At 44.2% G+C, this 24663-nt stretch overlaps 3 protein-coding genes across 3 annotated transcripts in view; 2 read left to right on the forward strand and 1 right to left on the reverse strand.

Moving 5' to 3' along the window:
• Positions 1-6621: 6621 nt before the first annotated feature.
• LOC120024714 (solute carrier family 66 member 2-like) lies at positions 6622-13971 on the reverse strand. Its single transcript, XM_038968977.1, has 4 exons — positions 13804-13971; positions 13372-13505; positions 12744-12960; positions 6622-6840 (listed from the first exon to the last, which is right to left on the reverse strand). The coding sequence occupies exons 1-4, from the start codon at positions 13932-13934 to the stop codon at positions 6666-6668; spliced, it is 657 nt and encodes a 218-aa protein (XP_038824905.1). The 5' UTR covers positions 13935-13971; the 3' UTR covers positions 6622-6665.
• A 1111-nt stretch (positions 13972-15082) lies between these two features.
• On the forward strand, positions 15083-19215 carry LOC120025161 (heat shock factor-binding protein 1-like). The gene is made up of 4 exons (XM_038969615.1): positions 15083-15238; positions 15771-15837; positions 16312-16436; positions 18832-19215. The coding sequence occupies exons 1-3, from the start codon at positions 15191-15193 to the stop codon at positions 16431-16433; spliced, it is 237 nt and encodes a 78-aa protein (XP_038825543.1). The 5' UTR covers positions 15083-15190; the 3' UTR covers positions 16434-16436; positions 18832-19215.
• Positions 19216-20099: 884 nt separating this feature from the next.
• The window catches only part of LOC120024752 (histone-lysine N-methyltransferase KMT5B-like), a 42899-nt gene continuing 38335 nt past the window's right edge, over positions 20100-24663 (forward strand). Inside the window, exon 1 of the mRNA XM_038969038.1 lies at positions 20100-20647. The gene's annotated coding sequence lies outside the window, so the exon portion shown is untranslated. The remainder of the gene's footprint in view (positions 20648-24663) is intronic.

Genomic DNA, 24663 nt, shown 5'->3' on the forward strand with positions numbered 1-24663 from the left:
GTCATGGATAAAGGCTCTGAGTAATAAAGGTCATGGATAAAGGCTCTGAATAATAAAGGTCATGGATAAAGGCTCTGAATAATAAAGGTCATGGATAAAGGCTCTGAATAATAAAGGTCATGGATGAAAGCTCTGAGTAATAAAGGTCATGGATAAAGGCTCTGAGTAATAAAGGTCATGGATAAAGGCTCTGAGTAATAAAGGTCATGGATAAAGGCTCTGAATAATAAAGGTCATGGATAAAGATAATGGATAAAGGCTCTGAGTAATAAAGGTCATGGATAAAGGTCATGGATAAAGGTCATGGATAAAGGCTCTGAGTCATAAAGGTCATGGATAAAGTCACATTTACCCTCTACATGCTGACAGGAGTAACAGACCACTCCCCCTGTGTTGTCAGCCAGTCACATTAACCCTCTACATGCTGACAGGAGTAACAGACCACTCCCCCTGTGTTGTCAGCCAGTCACATTAACCCTCTACATGCTGACAGGAGTAACAGACCACTCCCCCTGTGTTGTCAGCCAGTCACATTAACCCTCTACATGCTGACAGGAGTAACAGACCACTCCCCCTGTGTTGTCAGCCAGTCACATTAACCCTCTACATGCTGACAGGAGTAACAGACCACTCCCCCTGTGTTGTCAGCCAGTCACATTAACCCTCTACATGCTGACAGGAGTAACAGACCACTCCCCCTGTGTTGTCAGCCAGTCACATTAGCCCTCTACATGCTGACAGGAGTAACAGACCACTCCCCCTGTGTTGTCAGCCAGTCACATTAACCCTCTACATGCTGACAGGAGTAACAGACCACTCCCCCTGTGTTGTCAGCCAGTCACATTAACCCTCTACATGCTGACAGGAGTAACAGACCACTCCCCCTGTGTTGTCAGCCAGTCACATTAACCCTCTACATGCTGACAGGAGTAACAGACCACTCCCCCTGTGTTGTCAGCCAGTCACATTAGCCCTCTACATGCTGACAGGAGTAACAGACCACTCCCCCTGTGTTGTCAGCCAGTCACATTAGCCCTCTACATGCTGACAGGAGTAACAGACCACTCCCCCTGTGTTGTCAGCCAGTCACATTAACCCTCTACATGCTGACAGGAGTAACAGACCACTCCCCCTGTGTTGTCAGCCAGTCACATTCACCCTCTACATGCTGACAGGAGTAACAGACCACTCCCCCTGTGTTGTCAGCCAGTCACATTAACCCTCTACATGCTGACAGGAGTAACAGACCACTCCCCCTGTGTTGTCAGCCAGTCACATTAACCCTCTACATGCTGACAGGAGTAACAGACCACTCCCCCTGTGTTGTCAGCCAGTCACATTAACCCTCTACATGCTGACAGGAGTAACAGACCACTCCCCCTGTGTTGTCAGCCAGTCACATTAACCCTCTACATGCTGACAGGAGTAACAGACCACTCCCCCTGTGTTGTCAGCCAGTCACATTAACCCTCTACATGCTGACAGGAGTAACAGACCACTGGAAACTAGGATTAAGTGATATCAGACAGAAAGCCGTGAAACACACTGGCCGTGTCTGAAAACTCACACTATAGTACTAAACACTATGCAACATTTAGTACTTTTATAGTATGGGATATTTTGAAAATAGTACTCCGAGTTCATTTAATCTACAGTATAATCTGTAGCTTCTCCCCTCTCTGTGTGTGTGTGACTCTCTCCGTGTGTTTATATGTGACTCTCTCCGTGTGTGTGTGTATGTGACTCTCTCCGTGTGTGTGTGTATGTGACTCTCTCCGTGTGTGTGTGAATCTCTCCGTGTGTGTGTGAATCTCTCCGTGTGTGTGTGAATCTCTCCGTGTATATGTTACCCTCTCCGTGTGTGTGTGTGTATATGTGACTCTCTCCGTGTGTGTGTGTATGTGTGTGTGTGTGAGTGAGATTCTCCAGCAGCAGGCCAGGACATTGAACAACGGCCCCCAGACAGGAACCTCCATATGTAGCATAGTGTATCAATACAACATCTAGATAGATGACCCCCAGAATGACCCCCAGACAGGAACCTCCATATGTAGCATAGTGTATTCAATACAACATCTAGATAGATGACCCCCAGAATGACCCCCAGACAGGAACCTCCATATGTAGCATAGTGTATTCAATACACCATCTAGATAGATGACCCCCAGAATGACCCCCAGACAGGAACCTCCATATGTAGCAGTGTATCAATACAACATCTAGATAGATGACCCCCAGAATGACCCCCAGACAGGAACCTCCATATGTAGCAGTGTATCAATACAACATCTAGATAGATGACCCCCAGAATGTCCCCCAGACAGGAACCTCCATACGTAGCAGTGTATCAATACAACATCTAGATAGATGACCCCCAGAATGACCCCCAGACAGGAACCTCCATATGTAGCATAGTGTATTCAATACAACATCTAGATAGATGACCCCCAGAATGACCCCCAGACAGGAACCTCCATATGTAGCAGTGTATCAATACAACATCTAGATAGATGACCCCCAGAATGACCCCCAGACAGGAACCTCCATATGTAGCATAGTGTATTCAATACAACATCTAGATAGATGACCCCCAGAATGACCCCCAGACAGGAACCTCCATATGTAGCATAGTGTATTCAATACAACATCTAGATAGATGACCCCCAGAATGACCCCCAGACAGGAACCTCCATATGTAGCATAGTGTATTCAATACACCATCTAGATAGATGACCCCCAGAATGACCCCCAGACAGGAACCTCCATATGTAGCATAGTGTATTCAATACAACATCTAGATAGATGACCCCCAGAATGTCCCCCAAACAGGAACCTCCATATGTAGCATAGTGTATTCAATACAACATCTAGATAGATGACCCCCAGAATGACCCCCAGACAGGAACCTCCATATGTAGCATAGTTTATTCAATACAACATCTAGATAGATGACCCCCAGAATGTCCCCCAGACAGGAACCTCCATATGTAGCATAGTGTATCAATACACCATCTAGATAGATGACCCCCAGAATGACCCCCAGACAGGAACCTCCATATGTAGCATAGTGTATCAATACAACATCTAGATAGATGACCCCCAGAATGTCCCCCAGACAGGAACCTCCATATGTAGCAGTGTATCAATACACCATCTAGATAGATGACCCCCAGAATGACCCCCAGACAGGAACCTCCATATGTAGCAGTGTATCAATACAACATCTAGATAGATGACCCCCAGAATGACCCCCAGACAGGAACCTCCATATGTAGCAGTGTATCAATACACCATCTAGATAGATGACCCCCAGAATGACCCCCAGACAGGAACCTCCATATGTAGCATAGTTTATTCAATACAACATCTAGATAGATGACCCCCAGAATGTCCCCCAGACAGGAACCTCCATATGTAGCATAGTGTATCAATACACCATCTAGATAGATGACCCCCAGAATGACCCCCAGACAGGAACCTCCATATGTAGCATAGTGTATCAATACAACATCTAGATAGATGACCCCCAGAATGTCCCCCAGACAGGAACCTCCATATGTAGCAGTGTATCAATACAACATCTAGATAGATGACCCCCAGAATGACCCCCAGACAGGAACCTCCATATGTAGCAGTGTATCAATACACCATCTAGATAGATGACCCCCAGAATGACCCCCAGACAGGAACCTCCATATGTAGCATAGTGTATTCAATACAACATCTAGATAGATGACCCCCAGAATGTCCCCCAGACAGGAACCTCCATATGTAGCAGTGTATCAATACACCATCTAGATAGATGACCCCCAGAATGACCCCCCAGACAGGAACCTCCATATGTAGCAGTGTATCAATACAACATCTAGATAGATGACCCCCAGAATGACCCCCAGACAGGAACCTCCATATGTAGCATAGTGTATTCAATACAACATCTAGATAGATGACCCCCAGAATGTCCCCCAGACAGGAACCTCCATATGTAGCAGTGTATCAATACAACATCTAGATAGATGACCCCCAGAATGACCCCCAGACAGGAACCTCCATATGTAGCATAGTGTATTCAATACAACATCTAGATAGATGACCCCCAGAATGACCCCCAGACAGGAACCTCCATACGTAGCATAGTGTATTCAATACAACATGTAGATAGATGACCCCCAGAATGACCCCCAGACAGGAACCTCCATATGTAGCAGTGTATCAATACAACATCTAGATAGATGACCCCCAGCGTCGGTATCACAACGGGATATTAATATCTGACACTGAGGCAGAGGACAATAATAAGGAAACAAGAAACATTATGATGTCACATTTATTTTCATGAACAAACATTTTTAAAAACACAAATTGTGTTCTTATCCTCGAAGTATACTTGAAGCAAGTAGTATGCATTACCGTGAAGACATGAAGCATTACAGAAGAGCGAGGCGAGGACTGGCCGTCCAATAAATAACTGTATCAACATCCAACTAAAACTTAAAAAACAAAAAAACAGATTCACAAAATATAAATATAACATTCAAGAGCAACATGGCAACTTAATAAATACTGAACACTTCTCATACAACTCAAGTCAAAATAGCTCGAATTAAAAAACAAAAACGGACCAAATAAATACATGAATACATTCATGAGAAACCTGGAAACTTCATAGATACTGGTCTTCTCATGAAGATCAATCAACATGAGCTTGAATAGAAATGGTGTTCACTCCTGTGAACTACACTGAGTGGACAAAATATTAGGAACACCTCCCTTTGGCCCTCAGAACAGCCTTCTTTGGGTCATGGATTCTACAAGGTGTTGAAAGTGTTCCGTAGGGATGCTGACCCATGTTGACTCTAATGCTTCCCACAGTTGTGTCAAAGTTGGCTGGATGTCCTTTGGGTGGTGGACCATTCTTGATACACACGGGGGACACTGTTGAGCGTGAAAAACCCAGCAGTGTTGCAGTTCTTGACATACCCCATTTAAAGGCACTTAAATATTTTGTCTTGCCCATTCACCCTCTGAATGGCACACGTACACAATCCATGTCTCAACTCTTAAAAGTCCTTTAAACTGTCTCCTCCCTCTCGTCTACACTGATTGAAGTGGATTTAACAAGTGACATCAATAAGGGATCATAGCTTCCACCTGGATTCACCTGGTCAGTCTATGTCATGGAAAGAGCAGGTGTTCCTAATGCTTTGTCCACTCAGTATATCCGCGCTTGGTATTGTAGTATATGACTGTTATGTCTGACTCCTACTGGTGGCTCTTCCTGTGTTGACATGTGTTGTTGACCCTGTAGCTGTTGTCAGTAGACAGGAAATGCAACAAAACGCTCCCAAACTGACAGAAACAGGGAGGTACTATCTGAACTTGTTTCCAGTGTACCACAATAAACATGATGTAGATGTGGCCAGGTTGAACCTCATCTCACCTTAGTTGAGCACCTTCTACTCCTCTCCAAGCTAGGGTTAGTTAGGGCTAGAGTTAGCTAGGGCTAGAGTTAGCTAGGGCTAGAGTTAGCTAGGGTTAGAGTTAGCTAGGGTTAGAGTTAGCTAGGGTTAGAGTTAGTTAGGGTTAGTTAGTTAGTTAGGGCTAGAGTTAGTTAGGGCTAGAGTTAGCTAGGGCTAGAGTTAGTTAGGGCTAGAGTTAGCTAGGGTTAGAGTTAGTTAGGGCTAGAGTTAGTTAGGGCTAGAGTTAGTTAGGGCTAGAGTTAGCTAGGGTTAGAGTTAGTTAGGGCTAGAGTTAGTTAGGGTTAGTTAGGGTTAGTTAGGGTTAGAGTTAGTTAGGGCTAGAGTTAGCTAGGGCTAGAGTTAGTTAGGGCTAGAGTTAGTTAGGGCTAGAGTTAGCTAGGGTTAGAGTTAGTTAGGGTTAGAGTTAGTTAGGGCTAGAGTTAGAGTTAGTTAGGGCTAGAGTTAGCTAGGGTTAGAGTTAGCTAGGGTTAGAGTTAGCTAGGGTTAGTTAGTTAGTTAGTTAGGGCTAGAGTTAGAGTTAGTTAGGGCTAGAGTTAGAGTTAGCTAGGGCTAGAGTTAGCTAGGGTTAGAGTTAGCTAGGGTTAGAGTTAGCTAGGGTTAGTTAGTTAGTTAGTTAGTTGGTGCTAGAGTTAGTTATGGTTAGCTATGGTCAGTTAGGGCTAGATTTAGTTAGAGTTAGCTAGGGTTAGTTAGGGCTAGAGTTAGTTAGGGCTAGAGTTAGTTAGAGTTAGCTAGGGTTAGTTAGGGCTAGAGTTAGTTAGGGCTAGAGTTAGAGTTAGTTAGGGCTAGAGTTAGTTAGGGCTAGAGTTAGTTAGGGTTAGTTAGGGTTAGAGTTAGTTATGGCTAGAGTTAGCTAGGGTTAGAGTTAGTTTAGGTTAGAGTTAGTTAGGGCTAGAGTTAGTTAGGGCTAGAGTTAGTTAGGGTTAGAGTTAGCTAGGGTAGGAGTTAGTTAGGGCTAGAGCTAGTTAGGGCTAGAGCTAGTTAGGGCTAGAGCTAGTTAGGGCTAGAGTTAATTAGGGTTAGAGTTAGTTAGGGTTAGTTAGGGTTAGAGTTAGTTAGGGTTAGAGTTATCTGGGGTTAGAGTTTGTTAGGGTTGGGGTTAGTTAGGGTTAGTTATAGTTCGCTAGGGTTAGTTGGGGTTAGTTGGGGTTAGCTGGGGTTAGAGTTAGCTAGGGTTAGGGTTAGTTAAGCCAGTTTGTCCCAGGGGTCTTGGCTGTAGAGACACACTTGATAGAGGATAGCCAGATCCACCAGTACCTGAGTCAGCCCACACAACAGGAACTGGAGCGGGCTCTCCTTCAGGGCAAAGTAGGCCGTCTTGAAGCTGTCCCCGGCCATCCACAGTAGGACCATGTTCACACTGAAGACAGAAAACATAACAAACAGGATCATTGACCATCACTTTGAATGACGTAGTCACTGAGAAGAGGAAACATGGCGCTGCACCTGTTTCCCTCCAGGTGTATCTTTGGATCGGTTTGAGCACCGTCATTTTACTGAAGAGGTAATTATTGATCATCAGTGTCAAATAGGTCTGACTGGTGTCTGAGGCACCCCAACATGGCCCTATGACACCCAGAAGGTCTGTAGGCCAGGCTGGCTGGTGTCTGAGGCACCCCAACATGGCCCTATAGCCCTATGACACCCAAAAGGTCTGTAGGCCAGGCTGCCTGGTGTCTGAGGCACCCCAACATGGCCCTATAGCCCTATGACACCCAAAAGGTCTGTAGGCCAGGCTGGCTGGTGTCTGAGGCACCCCAACATGGCCCTATAGCCCTATGACACACAGAAGGTCTGTAGGCCAGGCTGACTGGTGTCTGAGGCACCCCAACATGGCCCTATAGCCCTATGACACCCAGAAGGTCTGTAGGCCAGGCTGCCTGGTGTCTGAGGCACCCCAACATGGCCCTATAGCCCTATGACACCCAGAAGGTCTGTAGGCCAGGCTGACTGGTGTCTGAGGCAGGCCAACATGGCCCTATAGCCCTATGACACACAGAAGGTCTGTAGGCCAGGCTGACTGGTGTCTGAGGCACCCCAACATGGCCCTATAGCCCTATGACACCCAGAAGGTCTGTAGGCCAGGCTGCCTGGTGTCTGAGGCAGGCCAACATGGCCCTATAGCCCTATGACACCCAGAAGGTCTGTAGGCCAGGCTGCCTGGTGTCTGAGGCAGGCCAACATGGCCCTATAGCCCTATGACACCCAGAAGGTCTGTAGGCCAGGCTAGCTGGTGTATGAGGCACCCCAACATGACCCTATAGTCCTATGACACCCAGAAGGTGTAGCAGAGTCCCCTTTAGGACTAGCTAGCACACGGTGCCGGCTCCCCCCTGATGTGTACCGGAATCTTCTTTAGGTCTAGCTAGCATACGGTTACCACCACCTAATGTACTGGAGCGCACCTGCCTCCCGGAGTCATAGCATAAACATTTACCAAACAAAGTATAAAGAGGGATTCCTGCAGATGAATTGCGGGCTGCAGTCACAACTTTCTCCCTCTGCCAAACCACAAACTGGTATTAGCTTGGCATCTGTTCATGTAGTTTATTTGAAGGATTATTTATCTAATCCCATTTAAACAGAGAAGCATGGCATGGCTTCCTGTCTCATATCATCGTGACCTCAACTCTACAATGGCTGTTGACTTAATGGTGCTTCTTCATGATCATAACCAACAGGTTTTGGCAGACAGCCAGGTGTCATCTGAGCATTATTAGGAAACATCCCAAATGACAACTTATTCCCCAGATAGTGCACTGTGTAGGTGCATTCCATTATAGGTAGGGAATACTGCTGTCTGACAAAACCTGTTGGTTATGATCATGAAGAAGCACCATTAAGTCAACATCCATTGTTCATCGACTACAGCTCAGCATTTAACACCATAGTACCCTCCAAACTCGACCCTGGGTCTCGACCCCACCCTGTGCAACTGGGTCCTGGACTTCCTGACGGGCCGCCCCCAGGTGGTGAGGGTAGGTAACAACATCTCCACCCCGCTGATCCTCAACACTGGGGCCCCACAAGGGTGCGTTCTGAGCCCTCTCCTGTACTCCCTGTTCACCCACGACTGCATGGCCATGCACGCCTCCAACTCAATCATCAAGTTTTCAGACGACACAACAGTGATAGGCTTGATTACCAACAACGACAAGACGGCCTACAGGGAGGAGGTGAGGGCCCTCGGAGTGTGGTGTCAGGAAAATAACCTCACACTCAATGTTAACAAAACAAAGGAGATGATCGTGGACTTCAGGAAACAGCAGAGGGAGCACCCCCCTATCCACATCGACGAGACAGTTGTGGAGAAGGTGGAAAGTTTTAAGTTCCTCGGCGTACACATCACGGACTAACTGAAATGGTCCACCCACACAGACAGCGTGGTGAAGAAGGCGCAGCAGCGCTAGGCCTATATGAATCCTATATAGTTCAGTCTCCCATTAGGCCTATATGAATCCTATATAGTTTAGTCTTCCATTAGGCCTATATGAATCCTATATAGTTTAGTCTTCCATTAGGCCTATATGAATCCTATATAGTTTAGTCTTCCATTAGGCCTATATGAATCCTATATAGTTTAGTCTCCCATTAGGCCTATATGAATCCTATATAGTTTAGTCTCCCATTAGGCCTATATGAATCCTATATAGTTTAGTCTCCCATTAGGCCTATATGAATCCTATATAGTTTAGTCTTCCATTAGGCCTATATGAATCCTATATAGTTTAGTCTCCCATTAGGCCTATATGAATCCTATATAGTTTAGTCTTCCATTAGGCCTATATGAATCCTATATAGTTTAGTCTCCCATTAGGCCTATATGAATCCTATATAGTTTAGTCTCCCATTAGGCCTATATGAATCCTATATAGTTTAGTCTTCCATTAGGCCTATATGAATCCTATATAGTTTAGTCTCCCATTAGACCTATATGAATCCTATATAGTTTAGTCTCCCATTAGGCCTATATGAATCCTATATAGTTTAGTCTCCCATTAGGCCTATATGAATCCTATATAGTTTAGTCTCCCATTAGGCCTATATGAATCCTATATAGTTTAGTCTCCCATTAGGCCTATATGAATCCTATATAGTTTAGTCTTCCATTAGGCCTATATGAATCCTATATACACTGCTCAAAAAAATAAAGGGAACACTTAAACAACACAATGTAACTCCAAGTCAATCACACTTCTGTGAAATCAAACTGTCCACTTAGGAAGCAACACTGATTGACAATAAATTTCACATGCTGTTGTGCAAATGGAATAGACAAAAGGTGGAAATTATAGGCAATTAGCAAGACACCCCCAAAAAAGGAGTGATTCTGCAGGTGGTGACCACAGACCACTTCTCAGTTCCTATGCTTCCTGGCTGATGTTTTGGTCACTTTTGAATGCTGGCGGTGCTCTCACTCTAGTGGTAGCATGAGACGGAGTCTACAACCCACACAAGTGGCTCAGGTAGTGCAGTTTATCCAGGATGGCACATCAAAGCGAGCTGTGGCAAAAAGGTTTGCTGTGTCTGTCAGCGTAGTGTCCAGAGCATGGAGGCACTACCAGGAGACAGGCCAGTACATCAGGAGATGTGGAGGAGGCCGTAGGAGGGCAACAACCCAGCAACAGGACCGCTACCTCCGCCTTTGTGCAAGGAGGTGCACTGCCAGAGCCCTGCAAAATGACCTCCAGCAGGCCACAAATGTGCATGTCTCAGCATATGGTCTCACAAGGGGTCTGAGGATCTCATCTCGGTACCTAATGGCAGTCAGGCTACCTCTCGCGAGCACATGGAGGGCTGTGCGGCCCCACAAAGAAATGCCACCCCACACCATGACTGACCCATCGCCAAACCGGTCATGCTGGAGGATGTTGCAGGCAGCAGAACGTTCTCCACGGCGTCTCCAGACTCTGTCACGTCTGTCACATGTGCTCATGTGCTCAGTGTGAACCTGCTTTCATCTGTGAAGAGCACAGGGCGCCAGTGGCGAATTTGCCAATCTTGGTGTTCTCTGGCAAATGCCAAACGTCCTGCATGGTGTTGGGCTGTAAGCACAACCCCCACCTGTGGACGTCGGGCCCTCATACCACCCTCATGGAGTCTGTTTCTGACCGTTTGAGCAGACACATGCACATTTGTGGCCTGCTGGAGGTCATTTTGCAGGGCGCTGGCAGTGCACCTCCTTGCACAAAGGCGGAGGTAGCGGTCCTGCTGCTGGGTTGTTGCCCTCCTACGGCCTCCTCCACGTCTCCTGATGTACTGGCCTGTCTCCTGGTAGCGCCTCCATGCTCTGGACACTACGCTGACAGACACAGCAAACCTTTTTGCCACAGCTCGCATTGATGTGCCATCATGGATGAACTGCACTATCTGAGCCACTTGTGTGGGTTGTAGACTCCGTCTCATGCTACCACTAGAGTGAGAGCACCGCCAGCATTCAAAAGTGACCAAAACATCAGCCAGGAAGCATAGGAACTGAGAAGTGGTCTGTGGTCACCACCTGCAGAATCACTCCTTTTTTGGGGGTGTCTTGCTAATTGCCTATCATTTCCACCTTTTGTCTGTTCCATTTGCACAACAACATGTGAAATTTATTGTCAATCAGTGTTGCTTCCTAAGTGGACAGTTTGATTTCACAGAAGTGTGATTGACTTGGAGTTACATTGTGTTGTTTAAGTGTTCCCTTTATTTTTTTGAGCAGTGTAGTTTAGTCTCCCATTAGGCCTATATGAATCCTATATAGTTTAGTCTTCCATTAGGCCTATATGAATCCTATATAGTTTAGTCTCCCATTAGGCCTATATGAATCCTATATAGTTTAGTCTCCCATTAGGCCTATATGAATCCTATATAGTTTAATCTTCCATTAGGCCTATATGAATCCTATATAGTTTAGTCTTCCATTAGGCCTATATGAATCCTATATAGTTTAGTCTCCCATTAGGCCTATATGAATCCTATATAGTTTAGTCTCCCATTAGGCCTATATGAATCCTATATAGTTTAATCTTCCATTAGGCCTATATGAATCCTATATAGTTTAGTCTCCCATTAGGCCTATATGAATCCTATATAGTTTAGTCTCCCATTAGGCCTATATGAATCCTATATAGTTTAGTCTCCCATTAGGCCTATATGAATCCTATATAGTTTAATCTTCCATTAGGCCTATATGAATCCTATATAGTTTAGTCTCCCATTAGGCCTATATGAATCCTATATAGTTTAGTCTCCCATTAGGCCTATATGAATCCTATATAGTTTAGTCTCCCATTAGGCCTATATGAATCCTACCTTTGAATCACATCTCATGAGAAGCAGACCCTTTTCCTTTCTTCCTGGACCAATCAGATGTGCCTAAACCTAGTGTGAAGTTACCAGGTTGTTAGCTAGCTATGTAACATGACTGAACATGATGTTGTTCGTTATCAAACCAATAATTAGCGACCCGGGATTAGTTAAAAACCGCCCACGACATGGTTTTGTGAAATTATATCAAATGCGCACGAAATCGTGCAGAAAAAAGGGAGCTCTGGTAAAATGTTTCATGTTTTTTGAGACAAGGTGTTTTCTTTGCTGTAACGCTGGAGGCTGTCGCGCTGCTGTGCTCCATTTATCCTCTGGCACGCAAGAGACTGTGTGACAGGCTAGCGAACTTGCAATTGCAAAGCCTACTCAGACCGGCCCGTGCTCTTGGTTATACCAGGCAATTAAATGATACAATGTATCAACTTGGCTCGCTCTGCACGCTGCTCCAATGTATAACATGTTCAAATGTAACAACAAAACACTCATCAGGGTCTGCATCCCTGTTCGCCATCACGGCTAAATTATATTATAAAACCGAGGGAGGAATAGATGGGTATGAAGAGCGGACGGAGAGAAGCAGGTGAGTGAGGGCTCGAAGGGGATGTTGAGAGAAACAGGTGAGTGAGGGCTGGTAGGGGATGCTGAGAGAAGCAGGTGAGTGAGGGCTGGTAGGGGATGCTGAGAGAAGCAGGTGAGTGAGGGCTCGAAGGGGATGCTGAGAGAAGCAGGTGAGAGAGGGCTCGTAGGGGATGCAGAGAGACGCAGGTGAGTGAGGGCTGGTAGGGGATGCTGAGAAGCAGATGAGTGAGGGCTGGCAGGGGATGCAGAGAGAAGCAGGTGAGTGATGGCTGGCAGGGGATGCAGAGAGAAGCAGGTGAGTGAGGGCTGGTAACCTTTATCCGAGTAGAGCGGGTCAATTTTCTGAAGAAAATGTGTTTGCTTCCTCAGCCTCACCTCATGCCGGTGGTGGAGTGGTTGCGTTGGTTCTGGAGCAGCTGTGGTAGCCCCAGCATGGCCTCCGTCAGCACGGCCAGGAAGCCCAGGGACTCCACAAACAGAGAGGAGTCCAGGAGGATAAGGGTGGTGAAGGCACAGGGCAGCGTGAAGGCCAACATGAAGATGAGGTAGTCCTCAAAGCCATCCCAGTTCCAAAAGAACCGGGGATCCAGATCTGATAGAGAGAGAGAGAGAGATGGGGTGGATGGAGAGAGAGAGCGAGACAGAGACACAGAGAAACACAGACAGAGACACAGACAGACAGAGACACAGACAGACAGAGAGACACACAGACAGAGAGACAGACAGAGAGACACACAGACACAGACAGAAGGTAAATAATGGAAGGTTATCGTTTCCTCTTTCCTCCCCAATATCTCCCTCCAGTGGTAAAACAATAGAACAGCTGCAGAGGTGGCTGGATGGTTATTAAATGGTGGATAGATGGGTGATAGATGGCTGTATTATGGTTTTTAAATGGTTGTTGTTAGCCTTTGCCACAAGCTTTCAACGTAACCAAAGCCTGGAGCCAAAGTCAGATGTCTGTTAGATAGTTATTCTATGGGTGCTATATGGTTGCTGTTACCTGTGATGTGGTACTGTTTAGTGCTGATACGGTTGGTGTTCTGTACAGAGCAGCAGAGGTTGAGCATCACCAGCATGGTGAGAATCATCACCACACTCTGCAGGAGCAGAGTCACCTCAAACTGCTTCCCAAACCTGCAGGTGTGAAAACACACACACACACACACACAAACAAACAGGCAGACGCACACACATACACAAACAAACAGGCAGACGCACACACACACACACACACACACACACACACACACACACACACACACACACACACACACACACACACACACACACACACACACAAACAGACAGACGCACACACACACACACACACACACATTAGCAGAAAACCTGACACTGCATTACCTCTAGGTAAACCTTACCCACAACCCCCCCCCCCCCCCCCCCCCCCCCCCCAACACCCAAACCCACTCGCCAGAAGAGGATGCGGAGGATGTTAGCGACCAGCAGAACCAGGCAGACGCGTGTAGAGAAGCCGTCTGTGTTCTTGGTCCGAAGGATCTGCTGGTACTGTGAGGCGTAGGGCAGAGCCCCTCCAACCACCATCACACAGGACGTCAGCCAGTGCAAAGAGTGCCACAGGGTCCCCACATCTCCCTCCTCCTCATCACCCAGACCCAGTCTGTTGTCCATGTCTCTCACAACTCATTGGACACCACAGCACAGCTTTCCACCAGTAGACTCTGATCCAATGCACCGAACATAATGTCAGACTTTAGTTCCGTTAGTTCAATTGTGCATATAGGTAGGCCCTAAACAGAATGTGTAAGATTTTGTTGTAGTTTTTTTAAATGTACTTTTTATTAACTGCAAATCAGTCAGACAAACTGTAACCTATTTCAAAGTTGAAACTTCTGCTGAGCTCTTATTCTGGCATGAATTACAAATCAACACGAGGTGAGAAATAACAACGGACTGTAGCCAACCTACCTATTTGATAGGGAGGCTTTTGTTAATCAAAGCCAGGATAAGAAAAAGGCAAGAGTTGAGTGAATTCAACCGGCAGAAAATAAATGGCGATTAAATAGATGTGCTTTTCATCAACAAAATCGAGGAGGATGCAATTTCCTTTCAAATATATATTTCCTACTAAATGTTTGTTCGCCATGCATCGTGTTCCAGGTTCCAAATACTCACTAATGTTGTTGCATTATTTTATTAGCGCTTCTAATCCAATTCCGTTTGATCGTTTCCCGTTTTGGTAAACTCGCGAGATTTAGCATGCGCATGCTTCACTGTTTACTCGTTGGGGCGTCTGTAGCTCGTCAGTGAGGGATTCGATTAGTCTCACTCTGGCACCCGTGTTTTGCACCGGCTCAAAGTTGATTGCATTTGGAAGCAGGCTGCCTCACGGGCATGAGCCAGGTGCCATGCTCTGACCGTCAGACGGCGAAGTCGGCTCAAAACAAAAGTTTGGTAATCAAGCATGTGTAGTAATTAGTTAGAGTATTTATTTTTCCATGTGATTGCTTTTGATAAAAAACGCTTTATCTGCCATCCCAATTAAAACTAGTTAGAAAATGTATTTGAAAATATATGCTGTATGTTTCTGGACGATGCACCATGCTGCCTTGTTGACAACATGACCAAGCAGTGCACATTACTGTTCCATTTGAGTAGATCGCTCCTCCCTCTCCGTTTTTGCCCGATGAGGTAAACGGCCATTAGCCGGTTCAACCCAGACCAGTGTAAAATAATTCCCTCAGTCATTCACGGTTGTTTCGCTTCGTCTGCAGAGAAGGAAGAAGACGTCTCGGACAAACCAGTGGTTTATCGTACAGCAGCGCCACGAATTTAGTGCAATGTCAGAGATCCAGGATCCGAAATCTGTACAGGACCTGACTGGGGTGGTGAGTCGTATTACCTAGCTAACGGTACAAATCCTTGCCATATCCTATCCCATTTGAAAACCTGAGAACTAGCTAGCGTTAGCTAGCAGGCTGGCTAACTGGCTAAAGTTCTGCTATAACTGTTTTTTTCCCCAATCGTTTTTGTAGCAACATTAACTTTTTTTCAATGAAATAGTTGCAGTCAAATTCTGTTTAGCTACATTACCTTTGTTTTAGTCCTGTTTAGCTAGCTAGCTACAGCTATTATTATTGAAATGTAACTGATAGATGGGTGATAGATGGCTAAATGTAATTGTGTTCCGGCTTGTAAAGCTTGACTTTTGTTTTTTGACGACAAACGGCAAATCCCCATGGTTTCCATGGTATCAGCGGTGGAGGCAACACCCTGTTGTGTAGGCATCAGAGGCACCTTAACGCCCACAAAGTTCAATAGTATGCATCCATGCACTACGATTCTGCTATGCTACAGGATATAAACGTGTCCACCCACACATTACAACATGTTCTGTCCTCCTCTCCTCATTTTCTACAGGTCCAGACATTGCTGCAGCAGATGCAGGATAAATTCCAGACCATGTCAGACCAGATCATTGGAAGAAATATCCTGCCTTTACAATTTCAATGCTATTTTTCACAATTTCAATGCTATCAAAGACAGACTTTCAGAATGACACAGTTTTATGTTACAATTTAATTGGATTGCTCATAGCGTAGTCTCTTGATATCAATGACTGCATGGTTTGATCATTCAGATACATGTAATGCACTCAATCCTGGCGGTTTTGTCAGCCGGTTTGAAGCAATCGTGTAAATCAATCAATCAATCACACTTGTATTTGTCACATGCTTCGTAAACAACAGTTGTAGACTAACAGTGAAATGTACAACTTTTGCTAACATTTCAAATGACAGAACATTAATATCGGCATTGTATTACTGATGGACCGCTGTAACAAGCAGACAGATTGGGTCAAAGGGATTGGTACTACATAGTTCTATGGATAGGAGTTTGAGATATTTTGTACAGTAGGCATGGTACCTGAATGTTGTTCCCACTTCCTTGACAAGAGTACTCGATGAGATGAGTGGCCGCATCGATGACCTGGAGAAGAACATTGGTGACCTGATGACCCAGGCTGGGGTGGAGGAGATGGAGGCGGAGAACAAGGTCAAGGAGGAACAGGGCTCTGCTTAAAAGGTAATCAACACGGAGTCCACTGAGTGTTCTGCTTGTTTTTGTCATCTCCTATAGATCTCTGTGTGTGTGTTCAAAGGGTTTTTCCCAATTAAACTGTCCAATATTTGTCAACAACACTGTGTATGTTTTCAGATTGTAACTACTAGAACCCGATCCATATGTTTTTTTTGGGGTCCGTTTTATGATTTTTGGGGTGGCAAAACTTACCGATGCCGATAAACTGTTTTTAGAGTAGGAAATGAAAAAGGTGTCATCTTTCTACTCTGAATTCTCGTACATTTCCATCCAAAAGAGCAATTGTCCAATAACTATGCTTCAAAAGTTGATTTCACACTTTGTGACAATAATAATGTCATGAAAATGGCTGCAGGTGTTCAGATCAGCATGAGATTCCCTTGTTTCATTCTATTTATTCAATATCGGTTGTCAGTGAATATCGGCCCATAGCGGTTAAAAAGGACAATATCGGTGATAGTACTGGTACCCCTTGACTTATTACACATTTTGTGTTCCAGCCTGAATTTAAAATGGATTTAATGGATTTTTTTCCCAATCCATCTATCTAAACACAATACCCTATAATAACAATGTGAAAACATGTTTTTTTTGTTGAAATGTTGCAAATATATTGAAAAATGAAATACAGAAATATCTCATTTACATAAGTAAACACACCTCTTTGCTATGACACTCCAAATTGCATCCAATTTTCTTTGATCATCCTTAGGATGTCACTACAGCTTGATTTGAAGTCTACATGTGGCCATGGACATTATTTAGAAAGAAACACATCTCTGTATGTGTAAATAAAGCCCCACAGTTGACAGTGCATGTCAGAGCAGAAACTAGACTATGAAGTCCAAGGAACTGTCTGTAGAGCTCTGAGATATACTGTATGCTTAATCACAATTCTAGCTGGAGGAAGGGTATAAAACATGTTTAGAGTGTTGAAAAGTTTCCAAGAGCTCAGTGGTCTCATCATAACAAATGGAAAAAATATGAAACTACCCAGACTGCCTAGAGCTGGCTGTCTGACCTAACTGAGCCACTGGGCAAGAACCCAATGACCACTCTGACAGAACTACAGAGTTCCTTAGCTGAGATGGGAGAACCTGTCAGAAGGACAACAGTCTCTACAGCACTTCACCAATCTGGGCTTTATGGGAGAGTGGCCAGACGGAAGCCACTCCTGAGAAAAAGGCACATGACGGCACACCTGGAGTTTGCAAAAAGGCCTGTAAAAGACTGAGAGCATAAAGGCAAAAGATCCTGTGGTCTGATGAGACAAAATATATAACTCTTTGGCCTGAATGTAAATCAGTGTCTGGAATAAAACAGGCCCAGATCATCACCTGTCTAACACATTCCCTACTGTAAAGCATGGTGGTGGCAGTCATGCTATGGGGGATGCTTTTCAGCAGCAGGGAATAGGAGACTGGTAACGATAGAGGGAACAATGAATGGAGCCAAATACAGGACAATCTGTGATAAGAACCTGCTTCAGAGTGCAAACAACCTTAGACTGGGGTGAAGATTTACGTTCCAAAAGGACAATGACCCCAAGCATACAGCCAAAGCAACGCTGGAATGGCTTCAGAACAAGAATGTGAAAGTCCTTGAGTGGCCCAGCCAAAGCCCAGACTTGAATCCCATTTAAAACCTGTGGAAAAACTTGGAAGATTGCTGTTCACCGCCACTCCCCATCTAACTGAACAGAGCTTGAGAAAATCTGCAAGGAAGAATCGGAGAAAATCCTTAAATCCAGATGTGCAAAGCTGATACAGACATACCCAAGACGACTCAAAGCTGATACAGACATACCCAAGACGACTCAAAGCTGATACAGACATACCCAAGACGACTCAAAGCTGATACAGACATACCCAAGACGACTCAAAGCTGATACAGACATACCCAAGACGACTCAAAGCTGATACAGACATACCCAAAACTGATACATACCCAAGACGACTCAAAGCTGATACAGACATACCCAAGACGACTCAAAGCTGATACAGACATACCCAAGACGACTCAAAGCTGATACAGACATACCCAAGACGACTCAAACCTGTATTTGCCTCAAAACGTGCTTCCACAAAGTATTGACTCAGATGTTAATACATATGTAAATTAGATTTCTGATTTCTGTTTCATGTTAAATAAATGTGCAAAAACTTCTAAACATGTTTTCACTTTGTCACTATGGGGTATTGTGTGTGTGTGTGTGGGGGGGGGGGGTAAATGTAATCCATTTTGAATTCAGGCTGTAACACAACCAAATGTTGAATATTTTCTGATGGCACTGTATCGGTCAGGCTCTAGTAACTACTTTTTTTGTGATTTGAAAGATCTTTGGTTTATTTAACATGTCCTCTTCTCTTTCCACCCTCAGGTTTCCAAGTAACAGGATGGTGGAGACTAAATGGGAAACAGACAGTTTTTCAGGAGTATTGTATATTTAAGTTTTGATTTACTGTGTATGTAACATGTTTTATATTTACAGTCATATTAACTCTTGTAATAATGTTCACTCTTGACATTTTTTTTTTTGTTTGTTTTTTAATTGATATTTTACTTGAGACACTATCCTGAATAATGGCTCACTCAGGTGACTCACTGGGCCAGTAACTGATTATGTCAACTAGCCAATTGAACATTTTAACAATATTTCAACACAAAACATTTACTGCTATTCAAATGTTCTAAAGTGTTGTGTGTGTGTGTTAAGATTTCTTTACTTTCAGTCTTTTTCACAATAAACCAGGGCTTGCATACACTTTGGTCCTCTTCTCTCATACAGGTTGAAAACGGCAGTGCCTCGAGGACATGAGTTGTGCACAACATGTGAATATTTTGTTTTGCAAGGCACTGTATATTTTCCTATTTTCAAAGAAGCTGTCAATATCTCTGAATAAATGCCCCCTCGAGAAGGATATAATGCCCAGTTAAAAAGCAGTGAACACCCACATCCACCATACGCAAGGAGTAGGGTTTTAAAAATGTAACAGAGCGAAGCGTGAAATGGAAATGCACAACTTGTATGCTACTGCAATTTATTCAAATATTTTCAATTGGAAAGTCAGTGTATGACACATTGCAAACTGGTATATGTTACAAATGTGTCATTACACTAACTACCATGGAATTACACAGGTTTGGGTACTGATCTACACTGTCAAATAAGAAAGAACAACAACCCTGAAATATCTTGCTTTGTTTGAAAACTTGGTGCAGAATGTCTTGCAAGTTCATCTGGATAGGGCCATTTCACTCATTCGTAGCCAAATCGGCCCAGCTGTGTGTGTGTGTGTGTGTGTGTGTGTGTGTGTGTGTGTGTGAGAGAAAGTCTTGCAGCTGGTAGTGTTTGCTTCTTTATTTTTTGTATGATTAAAAATATTATGCTTTGAACATGACATCAGCAGAGGTGTCTTTACAGCTGAGATTAGACAAATAATGTCGTTTATATTGCAGATTTCTGTATTACTCCTCTGTGCCCAGATTTCTAGATATATCGTTTGCTAGCGTGTATGGATTTAACTACAAGTACCTTAGAACCATAGCTACCGCACATCAACTTGTGCCATAGATAGGTCGACCGGTAAGCCGGTCTCTGAACAACTGTTCAAATTGTACTTGGGAAAAAAAGAGAAGTGTGAGAGTCAATGTAGTATTTCCGTATAGATTAGTCCTTTGTGCTCACATGCCATCTTTATGCAGATAGACTTATAGCACGATATTTGCTGCTCTTCACTTGCTTTCTATCCGAGTGTGACTGCAGAAGAGCGTAGATCCTATCAACTGTCGTTGAATTCTTAGGAAGCGCTTTAGAGGTTTGTTTATGCAGCACTACTTTTGTGTACATCCGATAATTTTTTACGAAGTAAGGAATTAATTGTGTTTTATTTCTCGAAATCATCAGTTAACTTAATTTCATTGTCAAAACGACTTAATATCTGTTTAATCCTAAACTATTGGACATGATTGATGCCGAATGTCGAGAATGGCTGGAGTATTCCTTGGGTCTATTTCTTCTGGATGGCAGTGCTACGCCTTTCTCCTCGCTCCTGTGCTAGCCGCCATCTTGAATTTTAATGTTAATTTCTGAAATGTTTTGTTTCCGACGATATTTTCGATTACAGTGTCGTGCCAATTCTGGATTTTTTTGAAGGATTATCTAATGTTCCTGCTTATCCTGGAATAAATATTTAGTGAGTATTTACGTTATTTGTTCAGTCGTGATGGTCGTTGCAAGACGTCCTGCCACTTTTCTATAGGTGAAAAATGTTTTGAGAACGCAAGTTACCTAGCTAACAACTGTGCAGTTTTGTAGCCAGTTAGTTACTGTAACGTTTGCCAGATAATGTAGCTAGCTAGCGCGCTATTAAACATGCAAACTCAGCCATGATAGTAAGTTACCTAGTAATAAAGAAAACAACGAGATATGGACAAGGTAGTCAGTTTGCCTGAACTAGTGTTAGCGATACTAGCTAGCTAGCAAACCTCGATTATTGGGCCTGGGCGAGTGTTTGTCTATATTGCTTTTCAAAACAGCTAGTTAACGTTAGCTACGTGTTTATTGTACATTGTTTGTATATTGAAGGTGTATTTACGCTCGACTTTATGTTGAAAATCACTAGCTAGATTGTGTCGGTACCTATCCAACTGGTAGATCATTAGCTAGCTATAAAGATGATTTGTTCTAGCTAGTTAACATGGGTGTTTTACTTACTGTTATTGATTAATGTTAGCTAACTAACATCACTAAACCCTGTTAACACCAATGCATTGAAACGAATATTATCAGTGCCGGTGAGTGAGATGTGTATGTCAACTTTCTGTAAATGGTCAGTCGCTTTCAAGTTTTCAAGCCATCCATAATTTGTTAAGCTAATGCCGGGCCACCTACATAGCTATGTAACATCGCTAACGTTAGCTAAATATTGTGTAATGTACACCCTCTGACAGGCAAATAGGCTAGATTAACGGCGAGTTGGCTATCATCAGGCCCCTGTTTGAAATGGAAAGTTGGCAAACATGTATCAGTGGTGTCCTTCCGGGTTCCTCGTTGAACGCTTTTCTCAAAAGTCAACTAGCTAGCTAACGTTAACTCGCACATGATGTGGTAACGTTTCTGACATTGATGTACCAAATGCAGCGTACCCTCAGAATGAGGTGTTGCAATAATTTGCCAGCTGGTTTTTGACAAGGCCCTATCAGTACAACCTCTTGTGTTGTTGTTAGCTTGTACTGACGTAGCTAGTTAGCTAGCAACACTAACGTTACGCCGGGGCGTATTTCAGTTGCTAGTGTTCAAGGGTGTAGCTAGCTAAAGAAGTGTTACCAATCCATTGTTCCATAAAATAAATGCATGGCCTCTATTGCCCCTTAGTTTAACTTCCGATAAATATTTAATTGTAATGTGTTATCTGGCTGCCAAATAAGACATCATCACGCACGTCTCATACAAACGTACCAAATTTGAGTCAGCCAAAGCGGCTACCCTCAGTCGACCACTAAGTGGCGCTGCAGATATAATCTAAATCTGAAGATTCTACACCATTTATATTTTATATTGATTTTTTTGTGGGAACTCAGTCAAGATCTCAATTTCCTGTTGAGAGTTAGAATAATAGATAATCAATCACTTTTTATTTGTCACATGCTTTGTAAACAACAGGTGTAGACTAACAGTGACATGCTTACTTATGGCCATTCCCAGCAATGCAGAGAGAAACATATAGAAAGATATCAGGGCTTAACTTTTTTTAGTAAGTAGGATATATTATTATTTGTTTTTTACTTGTCCGAAAGCTCAAGACCCCCCCCCCCCCCCCCCCCCCAAAAAAAAAGTCTAACACACAAATAAAATGCATTACTATCTTGCTTCCCATAGAGCATCAGACAATGTAGGCCAGTCTCAAAATACAACACCGCCCCTTTAAGAATTGCCTGGAGGTTGGTGCGCCACCCTTGGTAGCCTATGAAATATTGCAACATTACAATTACACCCAAATACTTTTGGTCTTTTTCTAAAATAATTGACATTGAGGGTGTCTTGTCTTCCCTGGGACGGTAAGATATACAGTACCAGTCAAAATTTTGGACACACTCATCCAATGTTTTTTTTGTTATTTCTTTTACTGTTTTCTACATTGTAGAATAATAGTGAAGACATCAACTATGAAATAACAAATGGAATAATGTAGTAACCAAAAAAGTGTTAAATCAAAATATATTTTAGATTCTTCAAAGTAGCCACCCTTTGCCTTGATGACAACTTTGCACGTTCTTGGAATTGTGCCAACCAGCTTATCTTGGAATGCTTTTCCAACAGTCTTGAAGGAGTTCCCACATATACTGAACACTTGTTGGCTGCTTTTCCTTCACTCTGTGGTCCAACTCATCCCAAACCATCTCAATTGGGTTGAGGTTGGGTGATTGTGGAGGCCAGGTCATCTGATGCAGCACACCATCACTCTCTTTGGTAAAATAGCCCTTACACAGCCTTGAGGTGTGTTGAATCATTGTCCTGGTGAAAAACAGATGATAGTCCCACTAAGCGCAAACCAGATGTGGTGGCATGTTTCTTCAGAATTCTGTGGTAGCCATGCTGGTGAAGTGTACCTTGAATAAATCACCGATAGTGTCACAGCAAAGCACCCCCATCCATCACACCACCACCTCCATGCTTCATGGTGGGAACCACACATGCAGAGATCATCCATTCACCTACTCTGCGTCCCACAAGGACATGGCGGTTGGAACCAAACATCTAATTTGGAATCATCAGACCGAAGGACAGATTTCTACCAGTCTAATGTCCATTGCTCGGCAGGGAGCCTAGTGGTTAGAGTGTTGAACTAGTAACCGAAAGGTTGCAAGATCGAATCCCCCGAGCTGACAAGGTAAAGATATGTTGTTCTGCCCCTGAACAAGGCAGTTAACCCATGGTTCCTAGGCCGTCATTGAAAATAAGAATTTGTCTTAATTATCTGACTTGCCTAGATAAATAAAGGTAAAATAAAAATGAGATATTTAGGAGTATTATAGCTTGGGGGTAGAAGCTGTGTAGAAGCCTCTTGGACCTAGACTTGACGCTCCGGTACCGCTTGCCGTGCGGTAGCAGAGAGAACAGTCTATGACTAGGGTGGCTGGAGTCTTTGACTATTTTTAGGGCCTTCCTCTGACACCGCCTGGTATAGAGGTCCTGGATGGCAGGAAGCTTGGCCCCAGTGATGTACTGGGCCGTACGCACTACCCTCTGTAGTGCCTTGCGGTCGGAGGCCGAACAGTTGCCTATACCAGGCAGTGATGCAACCAGGCAGGATGCTCTCAATGGTGCAGCTGTAGAACCTTTTGAGGATCTGAGGAACCATGCCAAATCTTTTCAGTCTCCTGAGGGGGGAATAGGTTTTGTCGTGCCCTCTTCACGACTGTCTTGGCGTGCTTGGACCATGTTTGCTTGTTGATGTAGACACCAAGGAACTTGAAGCTCTCAACCTGCTCCACTACAGCACCGTCGATGAGAATGGGGGTGTGCTCCGTCCTCTTTTTCCTGTAGTCCGCAATCATCTCCTTTGTCTTGATCACGTTGAGGGAGAGGTTGTTGTCCTGGCACCACACGGTCAGGTCTCTGACCTCCTCCCTATAGGCTGTCTCGTCGTTGTCGGTGATCAGGCCTACCACTGTTGTGTCATCGGCAAACTTAATGAAGGTCTTGGAGTCGTGCCTGGCCGTGCAATCATGACTGAACAAGGAGTACAGGAGGGGACTGAGCATGCCCCCCTGAGGGGCCCCCGTGTTGAGGATCAGCATGGCGGATGTGTTGTTACCTACCGTTACCACCTGGGGGCGGTCCATCAAGACATCCATTAGAGACTGCATCATCTGTGGATCTGTTAGGGCGGTATGCAAATTGGAGTGGGTCTAGGGTTTCTGTGATAAGGGTCTTGATGTGAGCCATGACTAGCCTTTCAAAGCGCTTCTTGGCTACAGACGTCGGTAGTCATTTAGGCAGGTTACTTTAGTGTTCTTGGGAACAGGGACTATGGTGGTCTGCTTAAAACATGTTGGTATTACAGACTCGTACAGGGAGAGGTTGAAAAGGTCAGTAAAGATACTTGCCAGTTGGTCAGTGCATGTTCGTCGTACACATCCTGGTAATCCGTCTGGCCCTGCGGTCTTGTGAATGTTGACCTGTTTAAAGGTCTTACTCACATCGACT

The sequence above is a fragment of the Salvelinus namaycush genome, chromosome 30, assembly GCF_016432855.1.
Source record: "Salvelinus namaycush isolate Seneca chromosome 30, SaNama_1.0, whole genome shotgun sequence".
Taxonomy (NCBI): domain Eukaryota; kingdom Metazoa; phylum Chordata; class Actinopteri; order Salmoniformes; family Salmonidae; genus Salvelinus; species Salvelinus namaycush.